At 39.8% G+C, this 21,214-nt stretch overlaps 1 protein-coding gene across 1 annotated transcript; it reads right to left on the bottom strand.

The window, feature by feature from the left end:
• Positions 1-746: 746 nt before the first annotated feature.
• On the bottom strand, positions 747-20,871 carry LOC311280170 (uncharacterized protein). Its single transcript, XM_084392142.1, has 19 exons — positions 20,665-20,871; positions 20,411-20,540; positions 19,319-19,461; positions 19,139-19,225; positions 18,830-18,980; positions 18,067-18,228; positions 17,742-17,851; positions 16,691-16,819; positions 16,514-16,605; positions 16,322-16,433; positions 14,760-14,930; positions 10,095-10,165; positions 9,839-10,006; positions 4,702-4,820; positions 4,422-4,626; positions 1,680-1,890; positions 1,517-1,593; positions 1,206-1,375; positions 747-1,007 (listed from the first exon to the last, which is right to left on the bottom strand). Exons 1-19 carry the CDS (start codon positions 20,731-20,733, stop codon positions 964-966), a joined length of 2,421 nt encoding a protein of 806 aa, XP_084248268.1. The 5' UTR covers positions 20,734-20,871; the 3' UTR covers positions 747-963.
• Positions 20,872-21,214: the final 343 nt, after the last annotated feature.

The following is a 21,214-nucleotide window of genomic DNA, read 5'->3' as shown; positions in this document are numbered from 1 at the left end:
CTAATAAACTCCCTACGTAGGCAGTATTTTAAGGTTTCATAGAGGTGCTCATGATGTGAAGGCTTTTGCATTTTTGCAATATCATTATGCAGTTATTTTTCAATCACCCGTCCCATAGGCCAGTTGCTCTATCAGTGAGGCCAAACCTGGCATGACATCACATTTTTGAATCTGAACACAGTAAGATTATTAGTGAATATGCATAATAATTACATGTTCTTTCTGTTCCTCCTGGTGAAATATTATAACAATTTAAGATAGCTATTTAAAGAAAATAATTTATTCCTGTGATCAAAGCAGATTTTTTAGTCTTCAGTGTCACATGATCCTTCAGAAATCATTCTATTATACGGATTTGCAGCTCAGGAAACAATCATGTGACACTGAAGACTGGAGTAATGATGCTGAAATCTCAGCTTTAATCACAATAATAGGCCTAAATTACATTTTACAATATATTAACATAGAAAGCCTTTATTTGAAATTGTAATAATATTTCACAATATTACTGTTTTGCTGTATTTTGATCAAATAAATGCAGCCTTGGTGAGCAGAAGAGACTTCTTTCAAAAACATAAAACAATCATAATTACAAACTTTTGACCAGCAGTGTGTGTATTAACAGCATATGAGTTATGAATGGCATGAGGGCGAGTAAATAATGAAGAAGAAAAAATGCATGGGTGAACAATTCAGAGAAATAGACTTGGTCTTCTCTCACATATAATTTAATAAAACCTTAATAATTAAGATAAAGTCACTTTAATATACACAGATGCAAACCTATAGTGTTACAGTAACTTGGTACAATGCATAACTTAAGAATAAAATAATAAAATAAATGTTGGTCACAAATTCACGTATGACTTGCTGCACAGAAATCCTTTCCAAGTCTTGCTCCTGGTGGATTCGGTGTTGATTTCAGTAGTTCATTGATCAGTTTCAGAGGTTTTGCTATCCGGTTTAAAGTTGCTTTGTCTCTGAGTGTGTCTTATCCTCATCAGTGGCTGCAGAAACACCAGTAACATGACTTAAAGGAATATTCTGGATGAACCTAAGTTGCACTTTGTCATTAACCATGCACAGACAATAATTTAGATTCAATGACTACCTCATTAAAACCAGTAAAAATGGGCAGAAATTAACTTGCAGTGAACAGCATGTTTGCCCCACAGACTTCCATAATAAGTGCAGAAGTCTCTTACATGATGTTGAGTTTGTCCGGGGCTGGATCAGATTGAGCAGCAAACTGTGGAGTTCCTTCACTTCAGCCTTCAGCTCTCTCAGGTCCTGACTCTGCCTCTGCTGGTCTTTCTGAAGTACGTGAAGAGTCTTGAGATGTTCTTCTCTCTCTGGAGGTGCGACGCTTCTCCTTCTGGTGAAACAAAAACAACATATGTATGTTAGGCAGGATGTTCCAGGAACATCACTTGTCACAATACATGTAATAAAGATGGTAACACGAAACATGCAACAATCTAAGCCCAATAAGTTCCAGGATGTTCAATCTACCAACCTTGTGACATCTCTGGCATCTGCATACAGAGGTGAGATTGTCTCTCTTTGGATGTTCAGATATTTATCTAAAGTATCCTGCAGAGCATGCAAAGTTTCAGTTATTCTGCAATATAAGAATAGACATTTAAAATATAACGTCCAGTAGTTGTTAACGTAGAAACCTTAATCTGTTCCGTAAGCTTCTTCATCTCTGCATGCTGATCTGGGTTAGTGGTGAAATCATCATCATCAAATAATTCTCCAAGCGGGGCGCAATGGCGGTGGATGTGCTCGTTGTCATAGCAACGTCTCAGACAAGACATGGATTCCTCCATCTGCAGAATGATCGCTGCTTGTTGCATCACCGCATTGGCCAGCGCGTTGTCATAGACCCTGCAAACATAAGCGTTCAGCAAAAGGGTTAAAGGAATAGTGCTCCCAAAAATGAAAATTCTACCCAGGTCGTTTCCGTACAATGAGAGTTCACAGTGAGCATATCCATCGTGCCCAAAATGCACAATAAACGTTAGGGCTGTTAATTGAACGTTTCATTACGAAATGATCTAGCATCGATTCTCTCAGCCAGCAATACAGAATTTGCAGATAGCTCAAAACATGGCGCCAAATATTACAAATTTGATTAGATCCAGGGGCGTGCAATCAATATATAAATATAACAATAATATGTGCCTATTTTACACAACCAGTTGCATTTGCACAAGAACTCTTTGAAAACTGCAAATCCTTTATCCCAATTGAGACATCCACAAAAAAAAAAAAAAAAACCCATCAAATCTCACATGAGATCATCAATTGTTTGAGGATTAGGGCCATCCCTGGGGCGGTGCAACTGGTGTGACCGCATGGGGCACCGTGCCAAATGGACAGAGGGGTGGCCCCGCACCGAATGCCCCTCATCGCCGGAATACGATTGTGAATGGACCAACGGGAACATCCCTACTACCCAACCCTCCCGAACGGACCACTTACAATGCAATCACGAACAGAAAAAAAAAAGGACATCCCCACCCGCAACCCTCCCGAACGGACCACTTCCAACTCCACCATTCGAAATGCAATCGCGAAACAAAACCAAGGGGGACATATCCCCAAACCTCCCGAATGGACCACTTCCAACTCCACCACTCGGAACACAATCACGAACAAAAACAACTCCACCACTCGGAACACAATCACGAACAAAAACAACTCCACCACTCGGAACACAATCACGAACAAAACCGAGGGGGACATCTCCAACCCTCCCGAATGGACCAATTCCAACTCCACCACTCGGAACACAATCACGAACAAAAACGAGGGGGACATCTCCAACCCTCCCGAATGGACCAATTCCAACTCCACCACTCGGAACGCAATCACGAACAAAATCGAAGGGGACATCTCCAACCCTCCCGAATGGACCAATTCCAACTCCACCACTCGGAACGCAATCACGAACAAAATCGAAGGGGACATCTCCAACCCTCTCGAATGGACCAATTCCAACTCCACCACTCGGAACACAATCACGAACAAAAACAACTCCACCACTCGGAACACAATCACGAACAAAAACGAGGGGGACATCTCCAACCCTCCCGAATGGACCAATTCCAACTCCACCACTCGGAACGCAATCACGAACAAAAACGAGGGGGACATCTCCAACCCTCCCGAATGGACCAATTCCAACTCCACCACTCGGAACGCAATCACGAACAAAATCGAGGGTGACATCTCCAACCCTCCCGAATGGACCAATTCCAACTCCACCACTCAGAACGCAATCACGAACAAAAACGAGGGAGACATCTCCAACCCTCCCGAATGGACCAATTCCAACTCCACCACTCAGAACGCAATCACGAACAAAAACGAGGGGGACATCTCCAACCCTCCTGAATGGACCAATTCCAACTCCACCACTCGGAACGCAACCGCGAACAAAAACGAGGGGGACATCTCCAACCCTCCCGAATGGACCAATTCCAACTCCACCACTCGGAACGCAATCACGAACAAAATCGAAGGGGACATCTCCAACCCTCCCGAATGGACCAATTCCAACTCCACCACTCGGAACGCAATCACGAACAAAAACGAGGGGGACATCTCCAACCCTCCCGAATGGACCAATTCCAACTCCACCACTCGGAACGCAATCACGAACAAAATCGAGGGGGACATCTCCAACCCTCCCGAGTGGACCAATTCCAACTCCACCACTCAGAACGCAATCACGAACAAAAACGAGGCGGACATCTCCAACCCTCCCGAATGGACCAATTCCAAGTCCACCACTCAGAACGCAATCACGAACAAAAACGAGGGGGACATCTCCAACCCTCCCGAATGGACCAATTCCAACTCCACCACTCGGAACGCAACCGCGAACAAAAACGAGGGGGACATCTCCAACCCTCCCGAATGGACCAATTCCAACTCCACCACTCGGAACGCAATCACGAACAAAATCGAAGGGGGCATACCCAACCCCCAACCACTTTCTGACCACTTTCTCCAACCAACACCCCCTCCCAACCCCCCCGACCGGAAAGCGATTGTACACAGACTGAGGGGGACATCCCCACCCCCCAACCATCCCGAACAGAAAAATTGTCAGTGACAATTTGACATCTTCTAGGTTGCTGCATCACAATCGTGGTGTTTGAACAGATTAAAAGAGAATGCGCACTTTGACGAAAATGCGTCTTACATGAAAGTTTCAATGCATCTTAAAATATATACAGTAGTGGCCAAAATTGATGTCAGGCCTAGGAAAATGTATATCTTCACCCTTTATTTAAAACATGAAATGCTTGTTTCATTTGTTGGCATTGATTCATATTGATATATCGTTATCCGTTACACCCCTAACATGCATATCAAGTACATATCAAGTACATATGACTTATTAATACCTTTGGAAGGTGTCAGAAAGCAGAGCAATCAGTAAATTAACACAGAGAATAGCAGACAGGGCTAGAAATGTTCCGCAGAGAAGGTAGGCCATCACTGCGTCCACATCCACCATGGCATCAAACTCATACTCATCGACCAGGGTGATGCGGTACAGGCTGTAGAGCAGCTCAGGAACCGTCTCCATACTGGGCACCTCAGGTAAACCTAAGAGCAATAGAGGAAACATTTATGTCTCATGCATCATGTCTTTAACTATACTGTAAGTCTTTGTGACAGTACCTCCAAATATGATCCAGAAGGCACAGGCATATGGAATGTAGATCTCTATATAGAGAAAGAGAAAACGCAGCACGTCTCCTGCAATCTTCCCCAGCATGACAATGAAGGGACCCATAGCTCTAGAGAATAACATCAGCCATTTACCTGGAGTACAATCATGTGTCACGGTGTTGGCTAATAGAGTGCAAAGATCAGTTTTCAGAAGTGAAAATCATTAAAATGTCATCATTTACTCACCCTCATGTCCTTCCAAACCAGTATGGCTTTCTATCTTCTACAAAACCCAAAAGAAGATATTTTGACAAATGTCTTAATCTTTTTTGTTCATTCAAATAAAGTAAATGGGGTTCAATGTCACTCTTCAAAATATATTTGTGTTCCTTCAGAACAAAGAAATGTATAGGTTTGGAACAACATGAGGGTGAGTAAATGGCACAATTGTTGTGTTTGGGTAACTATCCCTTTAATCGACACCATAGGCAAATTGTACTGTAATTTTTGACTCAATTACGTCTTTTGCAAAGTCTCATTCACTTTATAATAGTACACAACTCTTCGAAAGTTTAGAGACGCTATGATATTATAATGTCTTTGAAAGAAATCACTTCTGCTCACCAAAGCTGCACTTATTTGATACAGTAAAAACATAAATATAGTGCAATTTCATTACAATTTAAAATACCTGGTATATATATTTATTCCAGTGATCAAAGCTGAATTTTCAGCATCATTACTTCAATCTTCAGTGTTACATGATCCTCCAGAATTCATTAAAATATGCTGATTTGCTGCTCAAGAAACGTTTCTGATTATTATAATCAATGTTGAAAACATTTTTTCTGATATACAGTGAGGAAAATAAGTATCAGGCTTGTGCACAATTCAGAATTGAATTGAGAATGACTCCTTAATTCCAATTCAATTCTTGAATTTGAATTGAATTTGAATTGATGTCAAAAACAGGATCTAGAATTACAATTCGAATTTGAATTAAAGGAAGCAGAATTGCAATTCAACAAAAATTCATAGAAATTCATATACATATTTTAAGTGAAGTGTTTAACAATGAAGCTTTACAGTATATGTCAGATATGATTGCATTATAAATTATATTAGTTTGTACAGATTACTTTAAAAGGATATGTTTTCCCCTAGCAATGAATGTTAAAAGCACTAGTCACAGAACAAATAATTAAGTTTGATTTATTGTAATTGTAATTTTGTGGAACATGATGGAACATGACTCCATTTCCCAGAATGCTTTACTTTAACCAAATATTTAAAATGGTTGCTAAATAATTTGAGGTGGACATTTGTTTGAAAGCACAATTTGATGGGCAACACTGGACTTTTTAAGTTTCAGAAGTCCCTTACAACTTCACTCTGCACCTGTTGAGAGAATCTTTAGTGTTGCAGGAAAGATATTCAGACCAGAACGGTGCAGACTCAATGAAAAAACATTTGAGGAGCTATTGAGAATTAGATGCAACAGTGTTGCTCAGTAATTTTTTTTGCATTTGGAATAAATGATAACTGCATTTACAACAACTTTGTGTTTGTGTGATTACTTTGAAATGAAATGAAAATTACATTGGAACAAAACTAATTAAACAACATTGAGGGGGTAATTTATTTCAAGAATTTGATCAATATCTATTTTAGAACAAAATGTATGCAGGGTTGAGGAGTAAATAGTTACGTGAAATGAAATTTCTGTTATTAAATTACAAAATTAATGTAATTGTATTTAGTTGTATTACTGACGTAAAATGTTTAATTCAATTAGTTACTAAACAACTTAAAACGAAATTGCTTTGCATTGATAAAGTTGTCCAAATAAAGTAATCCAAACCACATCTATAATGGGTAACTAATAACAGTAAGCAATAATATTTCCAAAGTAACCTTCCTAACACTGAATGCATGCAAGACTCAATACATTCTTTCTCTTGTGTGACTGTGTGGAATTGCTTTGAATTGCCATGAATTTAATTCCACTTCCTGTCATTCCAATTCAAATTCAATTCAATGTCCTGTGGGGCGGAGTAAATTCAATTCAAATTCCAATTCATGAATTGAATGGAGGCCAATTCTGAAATTCTGAATTTTGCACAAGCCTGATAAGTATTTGAACACCCTGCTATTTTGCAAGTTCTCCCACTTGGAAATCATGGAGGGGTCTGAAATTGTCATCGTAGGTGCATGTCCACTGTGAGAGACATAATAAAAATAAAAAAAAATCCAGAAATCACAATATATGATTTTTTAACTATTTATTTGTATGATACAGCTGCAAATAAGTATTTGAACACCTGTCTATCAGCTAGAATTCTGATCCTCAAAGACCTGTTAGTCTGCCTTTAAAATGTCCACCTCCACTCCATTTATTATCCTAAATTAGATGCACCTGTTTGAGGTCGTTAGCCAACTACTAACATGGCCAAGACCAAAGAGCTGTCCAAAGACACTAGAGACAAAATTGTACACCTCCACAAGGCTGGAAAGGGCTACGGGGAAATTGCCAAGCAGCTTGGTGAAAAAAGGTCCACTGTTGGAGCAATCATTAGAAAATGGAAGAAGCTAAACATGACTGTCAATCTCCCTCGGACTGGGGCTCCATGCAAGATCTCACCTCGTGGGGTCTTAATGATCCTAAGAAAGGTGAGAAATCAGCCCAGAACTACACGGGAGGAGCTGGTCAATGACCTGAAAAGAGCTGGGACCACCGTTTCCAAGGTTACTGTTGGTAATACACTAAGACGTCATGGTTTGAAATCATGCATGGCACGGAAGGTTCCCCTGCTTAAACCAGCACATGTCAAGGCCCGTCTTAAGTTTGCCAATGACCATTTGGATGATCCAGAGGAGTCATGGGAGAAAGTCATGTGGTCAGATGAGACCAAAATAGAACTTTTTGGTCATAATTCCACTAAACGTGTTTGGAGGAAGAAGAATGATGAGTACCATCCCAAGAACACCATCCCTACTGTGAAGCATGGGGGTGGTAGCATCATGCTTTGGGGGTGTTTTTCTGCACATGGGACAGGGCGACTGCACTGTATTAAGGAGAGGATGACCGGGGCCATGTATTGCGAGATTTTGGGGAACAACCTCCTTCCCTCAGTTAGAGCATTGAAGATGGGTCGAGGCTGGGTCTTCCAACATGACAATGACCCGAAGCACACAGCCAGGATAACCAAGGAGTGGCTCTGTAAGAAGCATATCAAGGTTCTGGCGTGGCCTAGCCAGTCTCCAGACCTAAACCCAATAGAGAATCTTTGGAGGGAGCTCAAACTCCGTGTTTCTCAGCGACAGCCCAGAAACCTGACTGATCTAGAGAAGATCTGTGTGGAGGAGTGGGCCAAAATCCCTCCTGCAGTGTGTGCAAACCTGGTGAAAAACTACAGGAAACGTTTGACCTCTGTAATTGCAAACAAAGGCTACTGTACCAAATATTAACATTGATTTTCTCAGGTGTTCAAATACTTATTTGCAGCTGTATCATACAAATAAATAGTTAAAAAATCATACATTGTGATTTCTGGATTTTTTTTTTTTTTTAGATTATGTCTCTCACAGTGGACATGCACCTACGATGACAATTTCAGACCCCTCCATGATTTCTAAGTGGGAGAACTTGCAAAATAGCAGGGTGTTCACATACTTATTTTCCTCACTGTATATATAGGCTATATATTTTTTTTTAAACCAAAGTTTTTTAATATTGTGATTTATCTTGGAGCTGGTTGATTTGGTTCATGTCTTAGTCTTCACTGAGTTATTTTTGCAATCCCTATGGAAACAATGGGAAAAGGCTGGAAAAAGTGGCCAATTATTCCTTGAAAAGTGCAAATACTGCAGTAGCATTTAGAAGAAGTGACTGAGTACATGGTGTGCAAACCCCCATGTCCTTATGTTTCTATGGTTACCGTAACGCATATATTCCCATGGTTACCTAGCTCACAAAGAGATGGCCACCTGTGGAGTCTCAGAGAAACCTGAGATACGCCAGCACTGTTGTTCGGGCCACTGAGCAGGTGGTTCAGTCCGGCTTCAGGCGCTCTGTGTGCCGTAGCATCCAGGAGACCGTAAAGGTGTTGTCATTATATCTGAGGGCCTTGCTTTGCAGCACGAGTATCTATGGTAACTGCCACTGACCAGGTGTTAGCCGATGTTCTCAAGCTTTATCTCACATGACCACGATTATAGACGCTTCATGACCCCCCCTTTAAAAAACTGTTCATTTTAGCATACATCTTTTAAAACACAACTGAGCAGTGGAGAATTTATGATTTAGCCATTTTGATAATGAAAACCGTAATATTGTGAAATATTATTACAATTTAAAATAACTATTTTATGGTAATATATTTTAAAATGTAATTTATTGATGCAAAGTTGAATTTTCAGCATCATTACTCCAGTCTTCAGTGTCACATGATCCTTCAGAAATCATTCTAATATGATTATTATCAATGTTGAAAACAGTCTTTACTGTCACTTTTGAACAATTTAATAAAAGTATTTCTTTCTTTCTTTCTTTCTTTCTTTCTTTCTTTCTTTCTTTCTTTCTTTCTTTCTTTCTTTCTTTTAATTTTTACTTACCCCAAACTTTTAATGGTAGTGTATCACAGTTTCCGCAAAAATATAAAGCAGCAAAAATGTTTTTAACATTGATCATCAGAAATGTTTCTTGAACAGCAAATCATCATATTAGACTGATTTCTGAAGGATCATGTGACACTGAAGACTGGAGTAATGATGCTGAAAATTCAGCTTTGATCACAGGAATAATTGGCAAATTAAAATATATTCTATTAGAAAACATTTTTTTTTAAATTGTAATAATATTTCACAATATTCATGTATTTTTCATGAAATAAATGCAGCCTTATAGTGAGCAGAAGAGACTTCTTTCAAAAACATAAACACATCTTAATTATTCCAAACTGTTGACTTGGATCATTCTGCATTTGTTTTTCATTTCAATCATTTCAAATTACATTTTCAGTTTTTCATTTCACTCCGCAAGGAAAGATATAGTATGAGTTATTTTTGGAAATCATAATCAGTTCCTCTAAAATCAAATTTTCTTGACCTGCAAGATCCCAAAGTAACTTTCAAAATGGTAAATTACCTAAAAGCACGGACATGCTTCATTAGCCTTAACCACAGGAAAATAATGGACACTGCGAAGAGGCGAAGACTGTTCTGTCGAAGTGTGTCGGACACTAGGAATACGTCTGTCAAGTGGATGCCCAGAACGGCCAGCAGCAGCAAATACACTAGCCAATCAAAGATATTCCTGTGGGCGACACATCAGCATACTTAGTATATTCATTTTTTTTGCACACTCTTTCACATTCTACATTGGTTTATTGTGAGTATATTACCAGGGGTCCTGAGTGTAGGTTCCTTTCAGGTTTCGAATATACTTAATTTGGCCTTCTAAGTAATTGCGTTCCTATATTATAAAGCAAAACACATTAATTATTACAATTGTGTATTTTATTATTGTTTTTCTTTTATGAGAAATTAATGTATACTGTACACCAGTCAACTTTAAAACATTCTAAGTTTAAAGTAAGTTAGGCCATAGCACAATTTACACAGAAAATGATTTCGACTCGTCTCTCAGTTTGTAAAAACAAACACAAATTGTGTTTACAATAATACACTTAAAATTGAATTCTATGGGGGAAAGCAACGCAGAAGGGTTAAAGGGTTAGTTCAATCTTCAGAACACAAATGAAAATATTTTTTAATGAAATCTAACATTTCTGCCTCTTCTTTGACATCTACGCAACTATCACTTTAAAGCTTCAAAAAGTTCATGAAGAGATAGTAAAACTAATTCACATGAATTGAGCAGTTTCATTTTCTGAAGAGACTCGATCACTTTATATGATGAGCAGACTGAATTTAGGCTTTTATTCACATATAAACATTGATCAGCGAACATAAACAGAAGCTCAATTGTATTTGCTTGATGCATGATAACAAACCTCTTGCTGAAGCTCAAACGTGCTGCGTAACACGAGAATGAAGCTCATTGGTTCTTGCAGAAGTTCAAACGTGCTGCGTAACATGAGAATGAACCTCATTGGTTCTTGCTGAAGCTCAAACGTGCTGCGTAACACGAGAATGAACCTCATTGGTTCTTGCAGAATCTCAAACGTGCTGCGTAACACGAGAATGAACCTCATTGGTTCTTGCTGAAGCTCAAACGTGCTGCGTAACACGAGAATGAACCTCATTGGTTCTTGAAGAAGCTCAAACGTGCTGCGTAACACGAGAATGAACCTCATTGGTTCTTGCTGAAGCTCAAACGTGCTGCGTAACACGAGAATGAACCTCATTGGTTCTTGCAGAAGCTCAAACGTGCTGCGTAACACGAGAATGAACCTCATTGGTTCTTGCAGAAGCTCAAACGTGCTGCGTAACACGAGAATGAACCTCATTGGTTCTTGAAGAAGCTCAAACGTGCTGCGTAACACGAGAATGAACCTCATTGGTTCTTGAAGAAGCTCAAACGTGCTGCGTAACACGAGAATGAACCTCATTGGTTCTTGCTGAAGCTCAAACGTGCTGCGTAACACGAGAATGAACCTCATTGGTTCTTGCTGAAGCACAAACGTGCTGCGTAACACGAGAATGAACCTCATTGGTTCTTGCAGAAGTTCAAACGTGCTGCGTAACACAAGAATGAACCTCATTGGTTCTTGCTGAAGCTCAAACGTGCTGCGTAACACGAGAATGAACCTCATTGGTTCTTGCTGAAGCTCAAACGTGCTGCGTAACACGAGAATGAACCTCATTGGTTCTTGCTGAAGCGCAAACGTGCTGCGTAACACGAGAATGAACCTCATTGGTTCTTGCAGAAGCTCAAACGTGCTGCGTAACACGAGAATGAACCTCATTGGTTCTTGAAGAAGCTCAAACGTGCTGCGTAACACGAGAATGAACCTCATTGGTTCTTGCTGAAGCTCAAACGTGCTGCGTAACACGAGAATGAACCTCATTGGTTCTTGCTGAAGCGCAAACGTGCTGCGTAACACGAGAATGAACCTCATTGGTTCTTGCTGAAGCGCAAACGTGCTGCGTAACATGAGAATGAACCTCATTGGTTCTTGAAGAAGCTCAAACGTGCTGCGTAACACGAGAATGAACCTCATTGGTTCTTGAAGAAGCTCAAACGTGCTGCGTAACACGAGAATGAACCTCATTGGTTCTTGCAGAAGCTCAAACGTGCTGCGTAACACCAGAATGAACCTCATTGGTTCTTGCTGAAGCTCAAACGTGCTGCGTAACACGAGAATGAACCTCATTGGTTCTTGCTGAAGCTCAAACGTGCTGCGTAACACGAGAATGAACCTCATTGGTTCTTGCTGAAGCTCAAACGTGCTGCGTAACACGAGAATGAACCTCATTGGTTCTTGCTGAAGCTCAAACGTGCTGCGTGACACATGAATGAACCTCATTGGTTCTTGCTGAAGCTCAAACGTGCTGCGTAACACGAGAATGAACCTCATTGGTTCTTGCAGAAGCTCAAACGTGCTGCGTAACACGAGAATGAACCTCACTGGTTCTTGCAGAAGTTCAAATGTGCTGCGTAACACGAGAATGAACCTCATTGGTTCTTGCAGAAGCTCAAACGTGCTGCGTAACACGAGAATGAACCTCATTGGTTCTTGCTGAAGCTCAAACGTGCTGCGTAACACGAGAATGAACCTCATTGGTTCTTGCTGAAGCTCAAACGTGCTGCGTAACACGAGAATGAACCTCATTGGTTCTTGCAGAAGCTCAAACGTGCTGCGTAACACGAGAATGAACCTCATTGGTTCTTGCAGAAGTTCAAATGTGCTGCGTAACACGAGAATGAACCTCATTGGTTCTTGAAGAAGCTCAAACGTGCTGCGTAACACGAGAATGAAGCTCATTGGTTCTTGCAGAAGCTCAAACGTGCTGCGTAACACGAGAATGAACCTCATTGGTTCTTGCTGAAGCTCAAACGTGCTGCGTAACACAAGAATGAACCTCATTGGTTCTTGCTGAAGCTCAAACGTGCTGCGTAACACGAGAATGAACCTCATTGGTTCTTGCAGAAGTTCAAACGTGCTGCGTAACACAAGAATGAACCTCACTGGTTCTTGCAGAAGCTCAAACGTGCTGCGTAACACGTGAATGAACCTCATTGGTTCTTGCTGAAGCTCAAACGTGCTGCGTAACACAAGAATGAACCTCATTGGTTCTTGCTGAAGCTCAAACGTGCTGCGTAACACGAGAATGAACCTCATTGGTTCTTGCAGAAGCTCAAACGTGCTGTGTAACACGAGAATGAACCTCATTGGTTCTTGCAGAAGTTCAAACGTGCTGCGTAACACCAGAATGAACCTCATTGGTTCTTGCTGAAGCGCAAACGTGCTGCGTAACACGAGAATGAACCTCATTGGTTCTTGAAGAAGCTCAAACGTGCTGCGTAACACGAGAATGAACCTCATTGGTTCTTGCTGAAGCTCAAACGTGCTGCGTAACGCGAGAATGAACCTCATTGGTTCTTGCAGAAGCTCAAACGTGCTGTGTAACACGAGAATGAACCTCATTGGTTCTTGCAGAAGTTCAAACGTGCTGCGTAACACCAGAATGAACCTCATTGGTTCTTGCTGAAGCGCAAACGTGCTGCGTAACACGAGAATGAACCTCATTGGTTCTTGAAGAAGCTCAAACGTGCTGCGTAACACGAGAATGAACCTCATTGGTTCTTGCTGAAGCTCAAACGTGCTGTGTAACGCGAGAATGAACCTCATTGGTTCTTGCTGAAGCTCAAACGTGCTGCGTAACACGAGAATGAACCTCATTGGTTCTTGCTGAAGCGCAAACGTGCTGCGTAACACGAGAATGAACCTCATTGGTTCTTGCTGAAGCGCAAACGTGCTGCGTAACACGAGAATGAACCTCATTGGTTCTTGCTGAAGCTCAAACGTGCTGCGTAACACGAGAATGAACCTCATTGGTTCTTGCAGAAGCTCAAACGTGCTGCGTAACACGAGAATGAACCTCATTGGTTCTTGCAGAAGCTCAAACGTGCTGCGTAACACGAGAATGAACCTCATTGGTTCTTGCTGAAGCTCAAACGTGCTGCGTAACACGTGAATGAACCTCATTGGTTCTTGCTGAAGCTCAAACGTGCTGCGTAACACGAGAATGAACCTCATTGGTTCTTGCTGAAGCTCAAACGTGCTGCGTAACACGAGAATGAACCTCATTGGTTCTTGCTGAAGCGCAAACGTGCTGCGTAACACGAGAATGAACCTCATTGGTTCTTGCAGAAGCTCAAACGTGCTGTGTAACACGAGAATGAACCTCATTGGTTCTTGCTGAAGCTCAAACGTGCTGCGTAACACGAGAATGAACCTCATTGGTTCTTGAAGAAGCTCAAACGTGCTGCGTAACACGAGAATGAACCTCATTGGTTCTTGCAGAAGCTCAAACGTGCTGCGTAACACGAGAATGAACCTCATTGGTTCTTGCTGAAGCTCAAACGTGCTGCGTAACACGTGAATGAACCTCATTGGTTCTTGCTGAAGCTCAAACGTGCTGCGTAACACAAGAATGAACCGTACAGACAAGGCAGTACACTGAAGAATGTACAGACAAGGCAGTACAATTTTATCACAAAATGTGGACACACATAATGTTTAGGTTTTGCATTTACATTTTAAAAGTTTGAATTGAGTGGTTAGGTTTAATCCAAGTTTTCTAAAGAGAAATGACTGCTTTATAATGATGTACAGATTTAACTTAACATTTTATTCACATACAAATATTGATCAACGCACATCAAATATGGTAAACGGAAGCTCAAATATGCTTGACGTGAAGGGGAGTAAATGACGACAGAATTTTCATTTTTGGGTGAAACAACCCTTTAAAATACATGCCAAAACATGGGATAAATTTAAACATCAAAAGATTTCAATTCAGATTGTGAGATCAGTCCATAAGCTTATGATATCCTTCATCTCTTGAATAAGAGCTGTATGGGTTCGTTATGTTACCTCAGGCCACATGGGGTGCGAGCAGCTCAAGTCCTCATTGATCTTCTGCACAGTCCAACACTGCCAGTGCTTCAGTTTCCTCCCAGATCTCACGATCTCCATCACTTCCCTGTACACCGCGGTCACCGTCAGCACCAGTGCCAAAACCACCAGCAACACACGCCACCAGTCCTGCCAACAGCAGTGCATGTACTGGATGAGTGTGTGTGTGTGTTTATACGCAGGAAAGAGGAATATTCCAGTGCTCGTACAGCTGTTTGCATTGCGTGTTCTACATAATGTTAAAGGGTTAGTTCACCCAAAAATTAAAATTCTGTCAGTAATCACTCACCCTCATGTTGTTCAAACCCCGTAAGACCTTCGTTCATCTTCGGAACACAAATTAACATATTTTTGATGAAATCTGAGAGCTGGATCACTCCTCCATAGGCTTCTAAGGGATTGAAACTTGCTGGCCCAGAAAAGTTATTAAAGACATCGTTAATATAGTCCAAGTGACTCCAGTGGCTCAATCTTAAGTTTATAAAGCGACGAGAATACTTTTTGTGCGCAAAAACAAACGACTTTATTCCACTATTAATTTCCTCCTCTCTGGGCCTCGAGTGAGTTCACGTAGTAAAACCGCTGTTTTCACAGCGCTTCTGTGTTGTACGTCACACGTAGGCTCACTATTGGCTGACGCTGGTCATGTGTGTGGCCGCTTGATTTAATCAAAACTATCTTAATTTGTGTTCCGAAGATGAACGAAGGTCTTACGGGGTTGGAACAACATGAGGGTGAGTGATTACTGACAGAATTTTCATTTTTGGGTGAACTATCCCTTTAAATATGTCCTGGAACATCAACACCGGAAAGAAAACTGTGTTCGTCAGGCGGTTTCATGGCGTCTATAGTCTACAGTAGAGACCATAAGTGATGTCCAGAGGGAATAATGATTTTAATGACCCTACAAGTTCGATTAAACCACCAAAATATGAGGGAAATATGTTATAGTTTTATTTGTAAAACACTAAACTTGGTTCGGGTATTTTATCTGACAAAATTATTTGGGGAAAAAAAGGCAACAGATAAGCTACAGGTTTTATTTTACTGTACAAAAAAAAAAAAGTATGGAAAGCAAAAAGCAAAAAGCTCACAAGAAAAGGCATACATTGACTATTTTTGCCAGCCTGGGCAGAAATTATGACCAAACAATTTGGCGTGATTCAATGCATTATCACAAATTGACTCCGAGCACAACTACACAACATTTTCTTTTTACATATTTGAATAAAGGGTGAAGATGTAAATTTTCATAGGCTGTCCATCAATTTTGGCACCTACTGTACATATCAAAATTACTGATCTATTAAGGACTAGGTTACACTTTATTTCAATGATCCACTTTAGACATTCTACTTCTAGTAAATTTGCAACTACATGTCAACTTATACTACTAACCCGAACCCTAACCTAACAGTCTACTAATACTCTAATGAGATAAGTAGTTGCAATGTTACTTAAGAGTTAGTAGAATATCTAAAGTGGACCATTGAAATAAAATAAACTGCAGTTAGTCTGACCTGAGGAAGATTGTAGCGATCTCCATCTGGACGAACTGACACGGATATGGCTACTGTTGTCCAGGACACGATAAACAGGAAGTTGAAAAGCAGGAGTATCCAGGCGCCCATTCTGTAGGAAAACATTTAATGTGATGTGAATCACAGCCCGTGTTTCTCCATGCATCAGCGTTAGACTTTGATACGGTTTACCTGCCATATAAGTTCCATTTGACAGTGATGAGTTTGAGCACTACAGGGTGCATGATGAGGTCCAGTTTCCCTTCATTGACTATAAACTCCAGCTGTGGACAGAGACAGCTCTCATAACCCAATGCAGCAACACCTGGATCGAGGAACTTTATATGAAATATGTTTAAAGATGTGTACCGGTGATGACGGATCAGAACCTTTTGGGTTTGTCTTGTCGGCCGGCTTCGGCTCCAGAAGATGAAGGTAGTAGAACTTTTGTCGGGCTATTCGGTCTTTCATAAGGAACTGATTCATTGCCAGATCAGCCTGTCGAACACCAAGATGATGATCACTGAGAAGTTTACTGAGAATAGTACAGCACTGTTCAAAAGTTTGGGTTTTTCGTAGGCTGCATTTATTTGATCAAAAATACAGTAATATTGTAAAATATGATTGCAGTTTAAAACAACTTTTCTATTTGAATGTGTTAAAATGTAATTTATTCCTGATCAAAGCTGAATTTTCAGCATCATTACTGCAGTCTTCAGTGTCACATGATCCTTCAGAAATCATTCTAATATGCGGATTTGATGATTAAGAAACATTTCTCATTATTATCAATGCTGAAACCAATTGCACTGCTTTATATTTTTGTGTGATAAATAGAAATTTGTTTTGAAATTAGAAACTTTTGTTTTAGAATTATTGACTGTCACTTTTAATCAGTTTAATGAATCTTTGCTGAATAAAAGTATTAATTTTGTTTTAATAAAATCGTACTGACCCCAAATGCAGTAGTGTATTTTTTACTATGTAAAATTATCAAAATAATCGTTTAGGGTTTAAAAACAGGAATGTGAAGCTTGCTTTTTTTATATAAGCATAAATAATACATTTAAAATAATGTAAAATTATTCACTTATGTGAGTTATATTTCAATTATTATACTAAAAACAATCTTTTTTTTTTTTTAATGAGGTATGAATTGAATTTTCTTCACTAGACTTCATTATGCCACATGACTGCACTCTCCAGATAAACCTTGCAAAAACTTTTGCACTTGCGTCTCCTCTAGTATTACGTTACTTTGGTTTTCCAAAAAATTTGTAGCAATACTTGTATTGAATCCATCTTGGATTAATGGCCTTTTCTAGTATTTTTTTCATTCCACAGTCACTTTGGAAACATCTACTAATCTACGAATGTTGGTTATCTTGTCCTGTAACCATAACAGTCCTCGAGTACTCACCACAGGACTCATTTTAGTGATCATGGCAGTAATGCAGAGCTGTCCGTCAGAGTCCTGCACTCCAGCATCGGCTCCAAACCCCAGCAGCAAACGAGCCGTCTCGCTCCGATCTGTACGAAACAACAACTCTCATCATACCCAGGGATGCAGACGTCAAAACAGAAGAGACTTCTTCGACTGCAGTCATCAGGTTTGTCCACTGTTAGAGCTTGAGGACATGCATTAGGTCTGACCTCGTGGCTTGTCTAGTCAAAGACCAAAAGGTCAGGTGTTTGAGCCCCACTCGGGTCTATCTGTGCACGTGAACTGCTGATAAAAGCCTTACCGAAGATTGCAGCCAGCTGTAGAGGCGTCCTCTCTTTATAGTCTCGAACAGCGATGTCCGCCCCGTTCTGCAGCAACATCCTAACTCCGCCAACGGCATCATTCTTAGCAGCAAAGTGCAGCGGAGTCTGCTTGTGTTTCAGTGTGCGAGCTTCAACGTCCGCTGCCGTTACAGTGAACAATTCAGAGACAACATACACATTACCATACAAAAGTTATGATTTATTTATTTAATTCATTTTTGAGAGAAGTCTCACCAAAGCTGCATTTATTTGATCAAAAATACCGTAAAAACAGTAACATTGTGAAATCCTGATATATGTTAAAAATGTAATTTATTACTGTGGTCAAAGCTGAACTGTTTTTCAGAAATCATTCTAATATGATAATTTGATGCTCAATTTCTGATTATTATCAATGTTGAAAACGATGCTTCATAATTTTGTGGAAAACACATTTTCCAGGAAATTGCAAAAGAACAGCATTTATTTGAATGCATTTATCATAAATGTCATTGCTGTCACTTTTGAACAATTTCATGTGAACCTGCTGAATAAAGGTATTCATTTCTTCAACAACAACAACAACAACAACAAACTTTTTACTGACCGCAAACTTTTCAATACAGTATATATGTGGCTTGTCTTTTTCTTTAAACGAGTTTATTTTCCTTTCAAAACCCTATATGTATTTTAAAATCACAATTTTATCTTAAATTCCTGATAGACAAATTGTGAATTGAGCTGAGTCTTGATATCACACACCTCCTCTTTCTAACAGGAAGCGCATCATCTCCTCATAATCCAGAGCGGCCGCCACATGAAGAGGCGTCACTCCAAAGGCATCGGCCCTCTGAAAATCAGCCCCTCTTTCCAGGAAAAACCGCATCACGTCCACGTTCCACGCCCGAGATATCTACCAGAAACACAAACATCTGTGAATGCTTTACAGCTGTTCATAGGCAAGGCGTGACATATACTCTCAATATGTCAACACAAGCACCAGCTGAACATTTACATCCCAGAATGACAATTTATGGCATATACGTCTTACATAAGGAGTCAAACATTAACCTCATGCAGGGCCGTTTGCCCGTACTTGTCCGCTGAGTTTGGGTCGGCTCCATGTGTGAGGACATCATTCAGCAACTGCAGGTCCACCTACAGCAAAAATCAATATCACTGTGTGACACGGACAAATACGACACCACGTCTCCCGAAGTTCACCGACGTGGAGCATTCGCTTCAGGTTACCTCATCTGTGTCTTTATTGCTGGCCGCCAGATCTCGAAAGTGATCCAGAAGCCTTTTATTCAGCTGGATCGTCACATTCTTCAGTCCATCTACAGCGTCTTCATCTGTTGCCAGACCCTTGTACTTGTTGCCTACATATTCCTCTAAAAAGACACATCATTTAGATTTAGGATTGATATTACGCCGAAAACAAAAGTACCATAGGTATTTATTTTATTTATTTATTTATTTTATTTTATTTGGACATGTTTCATGGTATTACCTTGGACATATATTGTAAAATACAATGTTATATATCTAAAAAAATAAATAATAATAATTATATATATATAAAAAATAGTTATTTTTTATTATTATTCTTATGTTAAAAATAATTATTAATCAAGATGTTTTTATGTTTTGATTTCATCAAATCATCATATTAGAATGATTTCTGAAGGATCATGTGACACTGAAGACTGGAGTAATGATGCTGAACATTCAGCTTTGATCACAGGAATAAATTACATTAAAATAAAATGTATTAAAACATTTCTTTTAAATTGTAATAATATTTCACAATATTACTGGTTTTACTGTACTTTTGATCAAATAAATACAGCCTTGGTCAGCTGAAGAAACTTTTCGTAATTATTCCAAATTCTTAATCGATCGTGTAATTTCTAAAATGTACGTATACTGTGTGTCATGATAATGCCATGGTTTTCTTCCATGTAAAAAGATATATAGCACTCATAAATACTATACTGTGGTATTTGAAAATGATAATACTTCATGGAATGCCACAAAAAATCATGGTACATTAATTCAGCAAATGGTATATTTCAAAGTACAACATTATTACCTTCTGATACATCAATGCACTACGGTACACCTTTTTCTAAGGGTAATCGTAATCAAACAAATGTTCCATCATTGATAAAGTTCACATTATCACAACCTTCTTCAAAACCACATTGTACAAAGCAGGTAAAAAGTTAGAAAACCTTTTATTGTATGTATATATATATATATATATATATATATATATATAGAGAGAGAGAGAGAGAGAGAGAGAGAGAGAGAGAGTATATATATATTTACTGTAAATACCTGTGTGTTTCTTCCTCACAGGCCTGCGGGCAGCATGTTTCCAGCGGCCTCTTGTATAGGACGCCAGGTGAGCGACCGACCGTCCCACGTCTTTAACCGAGGTCACGGATACCGGATGAGCAAAGATTGGCTACAGCCAAAGATACAAAAATCATAAGTAAAAATACATCACCAGATAACACGACAGTTTAAAATGTGAGTTGTGCTGAACTCAACAGTTCAGGAGATGGGATATAATATGTCAGTTTCCTCACCTGACTGGAGACTCCATCAGTCAGTTCAAGCTCAATGTTATCAGGCCCATCTCGACCAAATCTCTTCATTCTTCTCCTGTATTCAGCCGAGAACACCTGAGGATCTCCTTAAGATGCTAAGAGTGAAGTCACGGCCCTGAACATGAGCTCAGCAGAAGTGTAATGGAAGCAGGACAGCAGATAATGCGCAGCTTCACGTCAGTTACCCTGCATATCTCTCTTGACGTCTTCAATAACAGGCTGTGTTTGTCTTCACATGATTTGCTTCTCAGTTACCAATACCGTGAGTCGTAAAGCACATGTGTGTTAGACACTCAGTTACACCCTGCCTGTAATAAATCTTGATGAACTAACATTTATCTCATAATGTATAACTAGAGGTCGCAGGGCAACACAAGCACAAGCACAGGATTATGTTTATGGCACCAGTACTGAGTGTCCTGTTTTAACAGATAATGACCATCAAGGGCATCTAATCACCATATAAACCAGATAACACACAGGGAGGCTTGTTTGGACACTCTACATTAGGGTTTGGATTTGGACCACT

Source organism: Rutilus rutilus (assembly GCF_951802725.1).
Source record: "Rutilus rutilus genome assembly, chromosome: 20".
Lineage (NCBI taxonomy): Eukaryota > Metazoa > Chordata > Actinopteri > Cypriniformes > Leuciscidae > Rutilus > Rutilus rutilus.
The sequence above is the reverse complement of the archived record's forward strand: the minus strand, read 5'-3'. Positions and strand labels throughout refer to the sequence as shown.